This window comes from Bombina bombina, chromosome 7 (assembly GCF_027579735.1).
Source record: "Bombina bombina isolate aBomBom1 chromosome 7, aBomBom1.pri, whole genome shotgun sequence".
Classification (NCBI taxonomy): domain Eukaryota; kingdom Metazoa; phylum Chordata; class Amphibia; order Anura; family Bombinatoridae; genus Bombina; species Bombina bombina.
In genome coordinates this window covers 64,404,864-64,422,757 of record NC_069505.1, presented here as the reverse complement: position 1 = coordinate 64,422,757, position 17,894 = coordinate 64,404,864, and the positions used below count along the sequence as shown (strand labels likewise).

The window sequence follows — 17,894 nt, the reverse complement described above, 5'->3', positions numbered from 1 at the left end:
CTCCTCCCCAACAGGAAATGGCAAAGAGCCCAGCAAAGCTGGTCACATGATCCCTCCTAGGCTCCGCCTTCCCCAGTCATTCTCTTTGCCGTTGCACAGGCAACATCTCCACGGAGATGGTTAAGAGTTTTTTGGTGTTAAATGTAGTTTTTATTCTTCAATCAAGAGTTTGTTATTTTAAAATAGTGCTGGTATGTACTATTTACTCTGAAACAGAAAAAAGGATGAAGATTTCTGTTTGTAAGAGGAAGATGATTTTAGCAACCGTTACTAAAATCGATGGCTGTTTCCACACAGGACTGTTGAGATGAAGTAACTTCAGTTGGGGGAAACAGTGTGCAGACTTTGCTGCTTGAAGTATGACACATTTCTAACAAGACTTGGTAATGCTGGAAGCTGTCATTTTCCCTATGGGATCCGGTAAGCCATTTTTATTAATAAGAATAAAGGGCTTCAAAAGGGCTTTAAAGACTAGTAGACATTTTTCTGGGCTAAAACGATTAATTTATAATGGAAAATTGGGAAGCGGATTTTCTGAGTCGTCAGACATTTCATCCGGGGGAGTGGGAACTCCATCCGGAAATCTTTGCCCAAATAATTCAATTGTGGGGCATTCCAGACATGGATCTGATGGCGTCTCGTCAGAACTTCAAGGTTCCTTGCTACGTGTCCAGATCCAGGGATCCCAAGGCGACTCTAGTGGATGCACTAGTAGCACCTTGGACCTTCAACCTAGCTTATGTGTTCCCACCGTTTCCTCTCATTCCCAGGCTGGTAGCCAGGATCAAACAGGAGAGGGTATCGGTGATCTTGATAGCTCCTGCGTGGCCACGCAGGACTTGGTATGCAGATCTGGTGAATATGTCATCGGCTCCACCATGGAAGCTACCTTTGAGACAGGACCTTCTTGTTCAAGGTCCGTTCGAACATCCGAATCTGGCCTCACTCCAACTGACTGCTTGGAGATTGAACGCTTGATTTTATCAAAGCGAGGGTTCTCAGATTCTGTCATTGATACTCTTGTTCAGGCTAGAAAGCCTGTAACTAGAAAAATCTACCATAAAATATGGAAAAAATATATCTGTTGGTGTGAATCTAAAGGATTCCCATGGAACAAGATAAAAATTCCTAAGATTCTATCCTTTCTTCAAGAAGGTTTGGAGAAAGGATTATCTGCGAGTTCTTTGAAGGGACAGATTTCTGCTTTATCTGTTTTACTTCACAAAAAGCTGGCGGCTGTGCCAGATGTTCAAGCTTTTGTTCAGGCTCTGGTTAGAATCAAGCCTGTTTACAAACCTTTGACTCCTCCTTGGAGTCTCAATTTAGTTCTTTCAGTTCTTCAGGGGGTTCCGTTTGAACCCCTACATTCCGTTGATATCAAGTTATTATCTTGGAAAGTTTTGTTTTTGGTTGCAATTTCTTCTGCTAGAAGAGTTTCAGAGTTATCTGCTCTGCAGTGTTCTCCTCCTTATCTGGTGTTCCATGCAGATAAGGTGGTTGTTTCTAACAAAAATATTAACCAGGAGATAGTCGTGCCTTCTTTGTGTCCGAATCCAGTTTCAAAGAAGGAACGTTTGTTACACAATTTGGATGTAGTTCGTGCTCTAAAATTCTATTTAGAGGCTACAAAGGATTTCAGACAAACTTCTTCCTTGTTTGTTGTTTATTCTGGTAAAAGGAGAGGTCAAAAAGCAACTTCTACCTCTCTCTCTTTTTGGCTTAAAAGCATCATCCGATTGGCTTATGAGACTGCCGGACGGCAGCCTCCTGAAAGAATCACAGCTCACTCCACTAGGGCCGTGGCTTCCACATGGGCCTTCAAGAACGAGGCTTCTGTTGAGCAGATATGTAAGGCAGCGACTTGGTCTTCACTGCACACTTTTACCAAATTTTACAAATTTGATACTTTTGCTTCTTCTGAGGCTATTTTTGGGAGAAAGGTTTTGCAAGCCGTGGTGCCTTCCATCTAGGTGACCTGATTTGCTCCCTCCCATCATCCGTGTCCTAAAGCTTTGGTATTGGTTCCCACAAGTAAGGATGACGCCGTGGACCGGACACACCTATGTTGGAGAAAACAGAATTTATGCTTACCTGATAAATTACTTTCTCCAACGGTGTGTCCGGTCCACGGCCCGCCCTGGTTTTTTAATCAGGTCTGATGAATTATTTTCTCTAACTACAGTCACCACGGTATCATATGATTTCTCCTATGCATATTCCTCCTTTACGTCGGTCGAATGACTGGGGAAGGCGGAGCCTAGGAGGGATCATGTGACCAGCTTTGCTGGGCTCTTTGCCATTTCCTGTTGGGGAGGAGAATATCCCACAAGTAAGGATGACGCCGTGGACCGGACACACCGTTGGAGAAAGTAATTTATCAGGTAAGCATAAATTCTGTTTTTCTATGTCAGAGGGATATGCTGTTTGCATTTTTTCCCATTCCTGAAACTGCCATATAAGAAAATTGATCATTTTACTTTATATGTTGTTTTTTTCTCTTACATTTGCAAGATTTCTAAATCTGATCCTGTCTCAGAAATCACTGATGGAACAATGCGGCCTGATAACAGTTCTACCAAAGCTAAGTGCATTTGTTGTAAATTTGTGGGGGTTATAATTCCAGCTGTGATTTGTAATGGTTGTCATGATAAACCTTTACATGCAGAGAATGTATCCATCAGTAGTAGTTCATTACCTGTTGCTGTTCCCTCAACATCTAATGCACAAGATATACCTGTAAATTTAAAATAATTAATTTCTGATTCTATTCAGAAGGCTTTGTCTGCCATTCCGCCTTCTAATAAATGTTAAAGGTCTTTTAAATCTTCTCATAAGGTTGATGAAATTTCAAATGACCAACAACATACTGAATGATCCTTTTCTGACGAGGATCTATGAGATTCAGAAGATCCTGCCTCGGATATTGACACTGATAAATCCTCTTATTTATTTAAAATGGAGTATATTCGTTATTTGTTAAAAGAAGTGTTGATTACATTAGATATGGAGGAAGCTAGTCCTCTTGATATTTAAACGTTTAAATTCTGTTTATAAACCTCCTGTGGTTTATTCCAGAGTTTTTTTCAGTTCCTGATGCTATTTCTGATATGATTTCTAAGGAATGGAATAGACCTGGTACTTTTTTTATTCCTTCTTCAAGGTTTAAAAAATTGTATCCTTGCCAGCAGTTAGATTGGAGTTTTGGGAAAAGATCCCCAAAGTTGATGGGGCTATCTCTACTCTTGCTAAACGTACTACTATTCCTACGGAAGATAGTACTTCTTTTAAAGATCCTTTAGATAGGAAACTTGAATCTTATCTAAGGAAAGCTTTTTTATATTCAGGTCATCTTCTTAGGCCTTCAACGTTTTGGTTGGAAACTTTAGCGCAACAAGTATCGGATCATGATTTGTCTAGCATTGTTAAGTTGATTCAACATGCTAATAATTTCATTTGTGATGCCATTTTTGATATTATCAAAATTGATGTTAAATATGTGTATTTAGCTATTTTAGCTAGAAGAGCTTTGTGGCTCAAATCTTGGAATGCTGATATGACTTTTAAGTCCAGATTGCTATCTCTTTCTTTCCAAGGTAATAAATAATTTTGATTGGATTCAGTAATTTCAACTGTCACTGGGGGGAAGGGAGTTTTTTTGCCTCAGGATAAAATGACCTAGGGGTAAATCTAAAGCTTCTAACAGTTTTCGTTCCTTTCGACAAAATAAGGAACAGAAACTTAATCCTTCCCCCAAGGAATCTGCTTCCAATTGGAAGCCTTCTTCAATTTGGAATAAATCCAAGCCATTTAAGAGATCAGAACCAGCCCCCAAATCCGCATGAATGTGCGGCCCTCATTCCAGCTCAGCTGGTAGGGGGCAGATTAAAAGTTTTAAAAGATGTTTGGATCAATTCGGTCCAAAATCATTGGATTCAGAGTATTGTCTCTCAGGGGTACAGAATAGGATTCAGAGTAAGACCGCCTGTGAGAAGATTTTTTCTCTCACGCATTCCAGCAAACCCAGTAAAGGCTCAGGCTTTCCTGAAGTGTGTTTCAGACCTGGAGTTATCAGGGGTAATCATGCCAGTTCCGTTTCAGGAACAGGGTCTGGGGTTTCATTCAATCTATTCATTGTCCCAAAGAAAGAAAATTCATTCAGACCAGTTTTGGATCTAAAGATTTTGAATCGCTATGTAAGAGTACCAACGTCAAAATGGTGAGTATAAGGACTATTCTGCCTTTTGTTCAGACAATACTCTGAATCCAATGATTTTGGACCGAATTGATCCAAACATCTTTTAAAAATTTTAATCTGCCCCCTACCACAATAGACTTACAGGATGCATATCTTCATATTCTAATTCATCCAGATCACTATCAGTTCCTGAGATTCTCTTTTCTAGCCAAGCATTACCAATTTGATGCTCTTCCTTTTGGCCTAGCGACAGCTCCAAGAATTTTTTCAAAGGTTCTAAGTACCCTACTCTTTGTAATCAGAGAGCGGGGTATTGCAGTATTTCCTAATTTAGACGATATCTTGGTACTTGCTCAGTCTTTATTTTCTGCAGAACCTCACACAAATCAACTAGTGTTGTTTCTTCGAAGACATGGTTGGAGGATCAATTTACTAAAAAGTTTTTTGATTCCTCAGACATAGGTAATTTTTTTAGGTTTCCAGATAGATTCAGTGTCCATGACTTTGTCTCTAACAGACAAGAGACATTTGATTGGTTGCAGCCTGTCGGAACCTTCAGTCTCAGTCATTCCCTTCAGTAGCTATGTGCATGGAAGTTTTAGGTCTCATGACTGCAGCGATCCCCTTTGCTCGTTTTCATATAAAACCTTTCCAGCTTTGTATGCTGAATCAATGGTGCAGGGATTATACAAGGATATCGCAATTAATATCCTTAAATCCCAATTTCTTTCATGTAATTAGCAAGAGTCCATGAGCTAGTGACGTATGGGATATACATTCCTACCAGGAGGGGCAAAGTTTCCAAAACCTCAAAATGCCTATAAATACACCCCTCACCACACCTACAAATCAGTTTTACAAACTTTGCCTCCTATGGAGGTGGTGAAGTAAGTTTGTGCTAGATTCTACGTTGATATGCGCTCCACAGCAGGTTGGAGCCCGGTTTTCCTCTCAGCGTGCAGTGAATGTCAGAGGGATGTGAGGAGAGTATTGCCTATTTGAATGCAGTGATCTCCTTCTACGGGGTCTATTTCATAGGTTCTCTGTTATCGGTCGTAGAGATTCATCTCTTACCTCCCTTTTCAGATCGACGATATACTCTTATATATACCATTTCCTCTACTGATTCTCGTTTCAGTACTGGTTTGGCTTTCTACTACATGTAGATGAGTGTCCTGGGGTAAGTAAGTCTTATTTTCTGTGACACTCTAAGCTATGGTTGGGCACTTTTATATAAAGTTCTAAATATATGTATTCAAACATTTATTTGCCTTGACTCAGGATGTTCAACGTTCCTTATTTCAGACAGTCAGTTTCATATTTGGGATAATGCATATGAATAAATCATTTTTTCTTACCTTAAAAATTTGACTTTTTCCCTGTGGGCTGTTAGGCTCGCGGGGGCTGAAAATGCTTCATTTTATTGCGTCATTCTTGGCGCAGACTTTTTTGGCGCAAATTTTTTTTTCTGTTTCCGGCGTCATACGTGTCGCCGGAAGTTGCGTCATTTTTGACGTTTTTTTTGCGCCAAAGGTGTCGGCGTTCCGGATGTGGCGTCATTTTTGGCGCCAAAAGCATTTAGGCGCCAAATAATGTGGGCGTCTTTTTTGGCGCTAAATAAATATGGGCATCATTATTGTCTCCACATTATTTGTCTCATTATTTTGTGCTTCTGGTTGCTAGAAGCTTGTTCACTGGCATTTTTTTCCCATTCCTGAAACTGTCATTTAAGGAATTTGATCAATTTTGATTTATATGTTGTTTTTTTCTATTACATATTGCAAGATGTCCCACGTTGAAGCTGAGTCAGAAGATACTTCTGGAAAATCGCTGCCTGGTGCTGGAGCTACCAAAGCTAAGTGTATCTGCTGTAAACTTTTTGTATCTGTTCCTCCAGCTGTTGTTTGTACTGTTTGTCATGACAAACTTGCTAATGCAGATAATATTTCCTTTAGTACTGTTACATTACCTGTTGCTGTTCCGTCAACATCTAATACTCAGAGTGTTCCTGATAACATAAGAGATTTTGTTTCTAAATCCATTAAGAAGGCTATGTCTGTTATTCCTCCTTCTAGTAAACGTAAAAAGTCTTTTAAAACTTCTCATTTTTCAGATGAATTTTTAAATGAACATCATCATTCTGATACTGATATTGGTTCCTCTGATTCAGAGGATTCTGTCTCAGAGGTTGATGCTGATAAATCTTCATATTTATTTAAAATGGAATTTATTCGTTCTTTACTTAAAGAAGTCCTAATTGCATTAGAAATTGAGGATTCTAGTCCTCTTGATACTAAATCTAAACGTTTAGATAAGGTTTTTAAATCTCCTGTAGTTATTCCAGAAGTGTTTCCTGTCCCTGGTGCTATTTCTGAAGTAATTTCCAGGGAATGGAATAATTTGGGTAATTCTTTTACTCCTTCTAAACGTTTTAAGCAATTATATCCTGTGCCATCTGACAGATTAGAATTTTGGGACAAAATCCCTAAGGTATGCAAGTCTGACAGGTTGGGGAGCTGTTTGGGGGTCTCTGACAGCACAAGGGGTTTGGGAATCTCAGGAGGTGAGATTACCGATCAATATTTTGGAACTCCGTGCAATTTTCAGAGCTCTTCAGTCATGGCCTCTTCTAAAGAGAGAATCGTTCATTTGTTTTCAGACAGACAATGTCACAACTGTGGCATACATCAATCATCAAGGAGGGACTCACAGTCCTCTGGCTATGAAGGAAGTATCTCAAATTCTGGTATGGGTGGAATCCAGCTCCTGTCTAGTTTCTGCGGTTCATATCCCAGGTATAGACAATTGGGAAGCGGATTATCTCAGCCGCCAAACGTTACATCCGGGCGAATGGTCTCTTCACCCAGAGGTATTCCTTCAGATTGTTTAAATGTGGGGACTTCCAGAAATAGATCTGATGGCCTCTCATCTAAACAAGAAACTTCCCAGGTATCTGTCCAGATCCAGGGATCCTCAAGCGGAAGCAGTGGATGCATTGTCACTTCCTTGGAAGTATCATCCTGCCTCTATCTTTCCGCCTCTAGTTCTTCTTCCAAGAGTAATCTCCAAGATTCTGAAGGAATGCTTGTTTGTTCTGCTGGTAGCTCCAGCATGGCCTCACAGGTTTTGGTATGCGGATCTTGTCCGGGTGGCCTCTTGCCAACCGTGGACTCTTCCGTTAAGACCAGACCTTTTGTCGCAAGGTCCTTTTTTCCATCAGGATCACAAATCCTTAAATTTAAAGGTATGGAGATTGAACGCTTGATTCTTAGTCAAAGAGGTTTCTCTGACTCTGTGATTAATACTATTGTTACAGGCTCGTAAATCTGTATCTAGGGAGATATATTATAGAGTCTGGAAGACTTATATTTCTTGGTGTCTTTCTCATCATTTTTCCTGGCATTCTTTTAGAATTCCGAGAATTTTACAGTTTCTTCAGGATGGTTTGGATAAAGGTTTGTCTGCAAGTTCCTTGAAAGGACAAATCTCTGCTCTTTCTGTTCTTTTTCACAGAAAGATTGCTAATCTTCCTGATATTCATTGTTTTGTACAAGCTTTGGTTCGTATAAAACCTGTCATTAAGTCAATTTCTCCTCCTTGGAGTTTGAATTTGGTTCTGGGGGCTCTTCAAGCTCCTCCGTTTGAACCTATGCATTCGTTGGACATCAAATTACTTTCTTGGAAAGTTTTGTTCCTTTTGGCCATCTCTTCTGCCAGACGAGTTTCTGAATTATCTGCTCTTTCTTGTGAGTCTCCTTTTCTGATTTTTCATCAGGATAAGGCGGTGTTGCGAACTTCTTTTAAATTTTTACCTAAGGTTGTGAATTCTAACAACATTAGTAGAGAAATTGTGGTTCCTTCTTTGTGTCCTAATTCTAAGAATTCTAAGGAGAGATCATTGCATTCTTTGGATGTAGTTAGAGCTTTGAAATATTATGTTGAAGCTACTAAGAATTTCCGAAAGACTTCTAGTCTATTTGTTATCTTTTCCGGTTCTAGGAAAGGTCAGAAGGCCTCTGCCATTTCTTTGGCATCTTGGTTGAAATCTTTAATTCATCATGCTTATGTCGAGTCGGGTAAAACTCCGCCTCAAAGGATTACAGCTCATTTTACTAGGTCAGTTTCTACTTCCTGGGCGTTTAGGAATGAAGCTTCGGTTGATCAGATTTGCAAAGCAGCAACTTGGTCTTCTTTGCATACTTTTACTAAATTCTACCATTTTGATGTGTTTTCTTCTTCTGAAGCTGTTTTTGGTAGAAAAGTACTTCAGGCAGCTGTTTCAGTTTGAATCTTCTGCTTATAATTTCAGTTTTTTTCAATTTAATCTTTATTTTGGGTGTGGATTATTTTTCAGCGGAATTGGCTGTCTTTATTTTTTCCCTCCCTCTCTAGTGACTCTTGTGTGGAAAGATCCACATCTTGGGTAGTCATTATCCCAGACGTCACTAGCTCATGGACTCTTGCTAATTACATGAAAGAAAACATAATTTATGTAAGAACTTACCTGATAAAACATAATTTATGCTTACCTGATAAATTCCTTTCTCCTGTAGTGTAGTCAGTCCACGGGTCATCCATTACTTATGGAATATATCTCTTCCTAACAGGAAACTGCAAGAGAATTACCCAGCAGAGCTGCTATATAGCTCCTCCCCTCATATATCATAGTCGGTCATTCGACCAAAGCAGACGAGAAAGGAGGAACCATAGGGTACAGTGGTGACTGGAGTTTAATTAAAATTTAGACCTGCTGTAAAAACAGGGCGGGCCGTGGACTGACTACACTACAGGAGAAAGGAATTTATCAGGTAAGCATAAATTATGTTTTCTCCTGTTAAGTGTAGTCAGTCCACGGGTCATCCATTACTTATGGAATACCAATACCAAAGCTAAAGTACACGGATGAAGGGAGGGACAAGGCAGGAACATTAAACAGAAGGAACCACTGCCTGAAGTACCTTTCTCCCAAAAATAGCCTCCGACGAAGCAAAAGTGTCAAATTTGTAAAATTTTGAAAAAGTGTGAAGCGAAGACCAAGTCGCAGCCTTGCAAATCTGTTCAACAGAGGCCTCATTTTTAAAGGCCCAGGTGGAAGCCACAGCTCTAGTAGAATGAGCTGTAATCCTTTCAGGAGGCTGCTGTCCAGCAGTCTCATAGGCTAAGCGTATTATGCTACGAAGCCAAAAAGAGAGAGAGGTAGCCGAAGCCTTTTGACCTCTCCTCTGTCCAGAGTAAACGACAAACAGGGAAGAAGTTTGACGAAAATCCTTAGTTGCCTGCAAATAGAATTTCAGGGCACGGACTACGTCCAGATTATGCAAAAGTCGTTCCTTCTTTGAAGAAGGGTTAGGACACAGAGATGGAACAACAATCTCTTGATTGATATTCCTGTTAGTAACTACCTTAGGTAAGAACCCAGGTTTAGTACGCAGGACTACCTTGTCTGAATGAAAAATCAGATAAGGAGAATCACAATGTAAGGCAGATAACTCAGAGACTCTTCGAGCCGAGGAAATAGCCATCAAAAACAGAACTTTCCAAGATAACAGCTTGATATCAATGGAATGAAGGGGTTCAAATGGAACGCCTTGAAGAACATTAAGAACTAAGTTTAAGCTCCACGGCGGAGCAACAGACTTAAACACAGGCTTAATCCTAGTTAAAGCCTGACAGAAAGCCTGAACGTCTGGAACTTCAGCCAGACGTTTGTGTAGAAGAATAGACGGAGCAGAAATCTGTCCCTTTAACGAACTAGTAGATAAGCCCTTTTCTAAACCCTCTTGTAGAAATGACAATATCCTAGGAATCCTAACCTTACTCCATGAGTAACTCTTGGATTCGCACCAATGTAAATATTTACGCCATATCTTATGGTAAATTTTTCTGGTAACATGCTTCCTAGCCTGTATTAAGGTATCAATAACCGACTCCGAGAAGCCACGCTTTGATAGAATCAAGCGTTCAATCTCCATGCAGTCAGCCTCAGAGAAATTAGATTTGGATGTTTGAAAGGACCCTGAATTAGAAGGTCCTGTCTCAGAGGCAGAGACCACGGTGGACAGGACGACATGTCCACTAGGTCTGCATACCAGGTCCTGCGTGGCCACGCAGGAGCTATCAGAATCACCGAAGCTCTCTCCTGTTTGATCTTGGCAATCAAACGAGGAAGCATCGGGAATGGTGGAAACACATAAGCCATGTTGAAGACCCAAGGGGCTGTCAGAGCATCTATCAGCACCGCTCCCGGGTCCCTGGACCTGGATCCGTAACAAGGAAGCTTGGCGTTCTGACTAGACGCCATGAGATCCAGATCTGGTTTGCCCCAACGACGAATCAGTTGAGCAAAGACCTCCGGATGAAGTTCCCACTCCCCCGGATGAAAAGTCTGGCGACTTAGAAAATCCGCCTCCCAGTTCTCCACGCCTGTGATGTAGATCGCTGACTGGTGGCAAGAGTGAGACTCTGCCCAGCGAATTATCTTTGAGACTTCCAACATCGCTAGGGAACTTCTGGTTCCCCCTTGATGGTTGATGTAAGCCACAGTCGTGATGTTGTCCGACTGAAATCTGATGAACCTCAGAGTTGCTAACTGAGGCCAAGCTAGGAGAGCATTGAATATTGCTCTTAACTCCAGAATATTTATTGGGAGGAGTTTCTCCTCCTGAGTCCATAATCCCTGAGCTTTCAGGGAATTCCAGACTGCTCCCCAGCCTAGAAGGCTGGCGTCTGTTGTTACAATCGTCCAATCTGGCCTGCGAAAGATCATCCCCTTGGACAGATGTGGCCGAGAAAGCCACCATACAAGAGAATCTCTGGTCTCTTGATCCAGATTTAGTAGGGGGGACAAGTCTGAGTAATCCCCGTTCCACTGACTTAGCATGCACAATTGCAGCGGTCTGAGATGCAGGCGCGCAAATGGTACTATGTCCATTGCCGCTACCATTAAGCCGATTACTTCCATGCACTGAGCTACTGACGGGTGTGGAATGGAGTGAAGGACACGGCAAGCATTTAGAAGTTTTAATAACCTGGCCTCTGTATGAGACTTGGCAGTTTGAAAACTTGACGCTTGTATCAGAATGTCGTCTAGGTACGGAGTCACCGCTATGCCTCGCGGTCTTAGTACCGCCAGAAGTGATCCTAGAATTTTTGTAAAGATTCTTGGAGCCGTAGCTAATCCGAAGGGAAGAGCTACAAACTGGTAATGCCTGTCTAGGAAGGCAAATCTCAGATACCGGTAATGGTCCTTGTGAATCGGTATGTGAAGGTAGGCATCCTTTAGATCCACTGTGGTCATGTACTGACCCTCTTGGATCATGGGAAGGATGGTTCGAATAGTTTCCATTTTGAATGATGGAACTCTTAGAAATTTGTTTAGGATTTTTAAGTCCAAGATTGGCCTGAAGGTTCCCTCTTTCTTGGGAACCACAAATAGGTTTGAATAGAATCCCTGCCCGTGTTCCGTCCGCGGAACTGGGTGGATTACCCCCATTAGTAAGAGGTCTTGTACACAGCGTAGAAACGCCTCTTTCTTTATTTGGTTTGCTGATAACCTTGAAAGATGAAATCTCCCCCGTGGAGGAGAAGTTTTGAAGTCCAGGAGATATCCCTGAGATATGATCTCCAACGCCCAGGGATCCTGGACATCTCTTGCCCAAGCCTGAGCGAAGAGAGAAAGTCTGCCCCCCACTAGATTCGTTTCCGGATAGGGGGCCCTCTCTTCATGCTGTTTTGGGGGCAGCAGCAGGTTTCTTGGCCTGCTTGCCCCTGTTCCAGGACTGGTTAACATTCCAGCCCTGTCTGTAACGAGCAACAGCTCCTTCCTGTTTTGGAGCGGAGGAAGTTGATGCTGCTCCTGCCTTGAAGTTACGAAAGGCACGAAAATTAGACTGTTTGGCCTTTGATTTGGCCCTGTCCTGAGGTAGAGCATGGCCCTTACCTCCCGTAATGTCAGCAATAATTTCTTTCAAGCCGGGCCCGAATAAGGTCTGCCCTTTGAAAGGAATATTAAGCAATTTAGATTTAGAAGTCACGTCAGCTGACCAGGATTTAAGCCATAGCGCTCTGCGCGCTTGGATGGCGAATCCGGAGTTCTTAGCCGTAAGTTTGGTTAAATGCACAACGGCATCAGAAACAAATGCGTTAGCTAGCTTAAGTGTCTTAAGCTTGTTGATTATTTCATCCAATGGAGCTGAGCGAATGGCCTCTTCCAGAGACTCAAACCAGAATGCTGCCGCAGCAGTGACAGGCGCAATGCATGCGAGGGGCTGTAAAATAAAACCTTGTTGAACAAACATTTTCTTAAGGTAACCCTCTAATTTTTTATCCATTGGATCTGAAAAGGCACAACTATCCTCCACCGGGATAGTGGTACGCTTAGCTAAAGTAGAAACTGCTCCCTCCACCTTAGGGACCGTCTGCCATAAGTCTCGTGTGGTGGCGTCAATAGGAAACATTTTCCTAAATATGGGAGGAGGGGTAAAAGGCACACCCGGTCTATCCCACTCCTTGCTAATAATCTCTGTAAGCCTTTTTGGTATAGGAAATACATCAGTACACACCGGTACCGCATAGTATCTATCCAACCTACATAATTTCTCTTGAATTGCAACCGTGTTACAATCATTCAGAGCCGCTAATACCTCCCCTAGCAATGTGCGGAGGTTCTCTAGCTTAAATTTAAAATTGGAAATCTCTGAATCCAGTCTCCCTGGATCAGATCTGTCACCCACAGAATGAAGCTCTCCGTCCTCACGTTCTGCAAACTGTGACGCAGTATCTGACATGGCTCTCATCTCATCCGCGCGCTCTATCCTTAACCCAGAGCTATCGCGCTTGCCTCTTAATTCTGGCAACTTAGATAATACTTCTGTCATAACAGTAGCCATGTCTTGCAAAGTGATTTGTAAGTGCCTCCCTGATGTACTTGGCGCCACAAAATCACGCACCTCTTGAGCGGGAGGCGAAGGTACTGACACGTGAGGAGAGTTAGTCGGCATAACTTCCCCCTCGTCGTCTGGTGATAATTTCTTTACATGTAAAGATTGACTTTTATTTAAAGTAGCATCAATGCAATTAGTACACAAATTTCTATTGGGCTCCACATTGGCCTTTAAACATAGTGAACAAAGAGATTCATCTGAGTCAGACATGTTTAAACAAACTAGCAATGAGACTAGCAAACTTGGAAATACTTTTCAAAATTAATTTACAAGCAATATAAAAAACGTTACTGTGCCTTTAAGAAGCACAGAAAAACTGACACAGTTGAAATAACAATGACCAAAATAGTTATAGCAACCAAATTTTCACAGTATATGTATTAAGTTAGCAAAGGATTGCACCCACCAGCAAATGGATGATTAACCCCTTAGTACCCAAAAACGGATAACAATTATATAATTAACGTTTTTCTCACAGTCAAATACACTGTCACAGGACTGCTGTGCCTGATTACCTCCCTCAAAATGGATTTTGAAGACCCCTGAGCTCTCTAGAGACGATCTGGATCATGGAGGATGAAGTAGACAGATTGTGACTGAATTTTAACTGCGCAAAAAAAAAGCGCTAAAATAGGCCCCTCCCACTCATATTACAACAGTGGGGAAGCTCAGAAACTGTTTCTATGCAGAAAACAAAAATGGCCATGTGGTAAAAATCATGCCCTAATAAGTTTTATCACCAAGTACCTCACAAAAACGATTAACAATCCAGTAAACGTTTTAAACATACATTTGAAAGTTATGTATTATTATTAATAAGCCTGCTACCAGTCGTTTTTACTGCAGTTAAGGCTCATACATTATTTCAGTATTAACAGTATTTTCAGAGTCAATTCCATTCCATAGAAAAATACATTCAGTGTACACACACACACACATCAGCCTGATACCAGTCGCTATCACTGCATTTAAGGCTGAACTTACTTTACAATGGTATCAGCAGTATTTTCTCAGTCAATTCCATTCCTCAGAAAATAAATTACTGCACATACCTCATTTGTTGCAGGGGAGCCCTGCATGCTATTCCCCTTCTCTGAAGTTACCTCACTCCTCAGATGAGAAACAGCCAGTGGATCTTAGTTACGTCTGCTAAGACCATAGAAAAAAACCCAGGCAGATTCTTCTTCTAATGCTGCCTGAGAATAAACAGCACACTCCGGTGCCATTTAAAAATAACAAACTTTTGATTGTAGAAATAAACTAAGTTAAAAAACACCACAGATCTCTCACAGCTTCCTTTTTAGTTAGGCTGCAAGAGAATGACTGAGTATGATATGTGAGGGGAGGAGCTATATAGCAGCTCTGCTGGGTAATTCTCTTGCAGTTTCCTGTTAGGAAGAGATATATTCCATAAGTAATGGATGACCCGTGGACTGACTACACTTAACAGGAGAAATTCATTTCTTTCATATTAGCAAGAGTCCATGAGGCCCACCCTTTTTTGTGGTGGTTATGATTTTTTTGTATAAAGCACAATTATTCCAATTCCTTATTTTTTATGCTTTCGCACTTTTTTCTTATCACCCCACTTCTTGGCTGTTCGTTAAACTGAATTGTGGGTGTGGTGAGGGGTGTATTTATAGGCATTTTGAGGTTTGGGAAACTTTGCCCCTCCTGGTAGGAATGTATATCCCATACGTCACTAGCTCATGGACTCTTGCTAATATGAAAGAAATGAATTTATCAGGTAAGTTCTTACATAAATTATGTTTTTCGACTTTCTCTCACTTGGATAGATCACCATTGTATAATTTTAGGGGCCTCTTTTGTTCGTCCAACCTGGACTGTGATCACAACAGATGTGAGTCTTTCAGGTTGGGGAGCTGTTTGGGGATCTCTGACAGCACAAGGGGTTTGGAAATCTCAAGAGGCGAGATTACTAATCAATATTTTTGAACTCCATGCGATTTTCAGATCCCTTCAGTCTTGGCCTCTGTTGAAGAGAGAACCGTTCATTTGTTTTCAGACAGACAATATCACAACTGTGGCATATGTCAATCAGGGTGGGACTTATAGTCCTCAAGCTATGGAAGTATCTTGGATACTTGTATGGGCGGAATCCAGCTCCTGTCTAAGTTCATGTGCGTCATATTGGTAACGTGCTCACTCTTGTGGAGTTCCACAAGAGTGAGCACAATGTTATCTATATGACCCTCATGAACTATCAGTGTCTGTCAAAAACTGTCAAAATGTACTGAGCTAAGAGGCGGTTCATCGGCTTAGAAATCTGTTTGAGCCTACCTAGGTTTAGCTTTCAACAAAAAGCAATGAAAATTTCATGATGAAAGTAAATTGGAAAGTTGTTTAAAATCACATGCCCTTTCTGAATCATTAAAGTTTTATTTTGACTAGACTGTCCCTTTAACCACTAAGTGTTACTTAACAGTTACATTTTTAATTTTAACGTAGTAGACTAGTAGATATATATAGATTAATATACAATTTATTTTAATTCATTTCCTTCAAGATGGCTGAGTCCATAAGCCCCGTTTTTGGTATTCTATACAGTTGATGGCAGGACTTGTTTTGCACTTTGTGTCCTGCTTTGTCCTTTCTTGCTTCTCCATTTTATCCTCCTCTATTTGGCGTTATGTATGACTGAGGGATTCTGGGAAAGTAGGAAGGATCAAAAGCTCTTGTATGTAGAGGTGATTTTGCCTCCCCCAGGGAATGAATATCCCATATGTGATGAACTTGTGGACTCTCACCATCCTGAAAGATGTGTGGTGCTAGACAGCTTAGGTATTCTTTTCTTCTCTCTGCTTGGGCTGACTATATTTATTTTTCAAATTTGGGGCCAGCAAGTTTGCTTAGAAGCTTTGCAACAGTTTCTGTATATAGATATGTAGAGTAATCTAGAAATGTAGTGACCAGAAGTATCCTTTTAATAGTTGTGGCTCCCAGTATCTGTTCAGCCATTTTGTTTTTGAACATATTGACACATTTGGAACAACATGATATGAGTAATATCTTCTACTTCTTTTTGAACAGGAGCATGAGGAAAGCTGCCCTTTGGCCTATGTGATGTGCGAATATTGTCAGATGAATCTTATCCGACAGCAGGTGGGAAACGTCTATGTAAACAATTAATATGTATTTCATTTAAAGTGATATGAAACCCCAAATTTTCTACCAATTTACTTCTATTATTCAATTTGCTTTGTTCTCATAGTATTCTTTGTTGAAGAGATACCTAGGTAGTTGCACTACATGGCAGGAAATTGTGCTGCCATCTTGTGCTCTTGCAGATAGATAACATTCTTGCTGCCATAAAGAACACACATGCACGCTTCTGATCTTACCTCCCTGCTTTCCATCAAAAGATAACGAGAATGAAGAAAGTTTGATAATAGAAAAAAATTAGAAAGTTGTTCTGAATCATGAAATACATTTTTTGGGTTTCAGCTATTGCTGGGGGTCATTTTTACTGGTGCCAGTAGGGGCCTAAATGTTTAAGTGTGTAATAGAAATATGTATGTTATCTCACCGTAGCTATTAATAGAGAGAAGTCGCCCACCTAAGGGTGTTCATCAGTATTAACCAGTCTGTGTATATGTGGCAAACAATAATATTTTATGAGCTTGAGTAGTAATTTCTGTTCATGATTTTTTTTTATTTTTATCTTGTTACATTAGTTCCCAATAAGCACAATCCAGCAATATACATATAGTATATTCTCCTAACTCTCCAGCCCTTATTTTTAAATAAACGCTAGGATTTATTAGCTCTAAAAATAAAGGTGACTTTCATTCACCAGTTAAAAACCCACCTTTATTTTGCTGCGACTTTGCTTCTAACCTACGAGCCCCCGGCTGCCCAAAGCACAGCTCCCCCCCCCCCCCCCCGTGAGGTGACGTTTCCATTTCTTAGCCAATAGCCTTGCTAGCAAACTGCACAGTGCCATATGGCTAGTACGGCTGTTGGCTAAGAGGGGAAACCTCACTTCGTTGACAAAATGCTACTCTAGATGCTCTTATCTTTCACTTTAATTTCCTGAAGTAATTTCCAAGCTCTGGAAAGCTTTATCTCCTAATTGAAAATCCTCAGTATAACATTTTCCCCCAACATGGAGACACTGAAATATGTAATTTAAATGACAAAAAACACTTACATGTACCTAAGCTTTTTTTCTTTTTTTTTAATTAAATTCCATCTTTAAAATAAAGGAGTAATCAACAATATAAAAAATGCTCCTAAATGCTATTAATCTATTATACTATTTTAAATAGTGTTCACATTTCTCAGTATATTATAACAATTGTACCTTTTGAAAGTGCTTTCTAGCTGATGTCCTTGTCATCGCCCCCCACCCCCGACACAAAATTTTTCCATTTCCTTCTAAATACAGGGAGAGTCCACAGCTGCATTAATTACTTGTGGCAATAGAGAACCTGGCCACCAGGAGGAGGCAAAGACACCCCAGCCAAAAGCTTAAATACCTCCCCCACGTCCCTCATCCCACAGTCATTCTTTGCCTTTCGTCACAGGAGGTTGGCAGAGAAGTGTCAGAAGATTTCGGAGTTGTTCCTTAGGAAGGGTATCTGCCCTTCGAGATGGGACGGGAGTTTTAAGTAGTCTTGTCAGCCTCTCAGTGAGAGGATTGATGAAAGTTAGAGTCTGGAGATGCAGGGAGAGTCTTTCTGCGAAACCATCCAGACTCATATTAACTGCTCCTAAGCAATCAGCGTTGACGAGTT

The 17,894-nt window shown here is 40.9% G+C and overlaps 1 protein-coding gene across 1 annotated transcript in view; it reads left to right on the top strand.

Annotated features, from left to right (window-relative positions):
- Window positions 1-17,894, top strand: part of TRAF6 (TNF receptor associated factor 6) — a 219,202-nt gene that overhangs the window by 146,534 nt on the left and 54,774 nt on the right. The window contains 1 exon segment of the mRNA XM_053720146.1: window positions 16,189-16,260. Coding sequence (XP_053576121.1) covers window positions 16,189-16,260 — 72 coding nt within the window.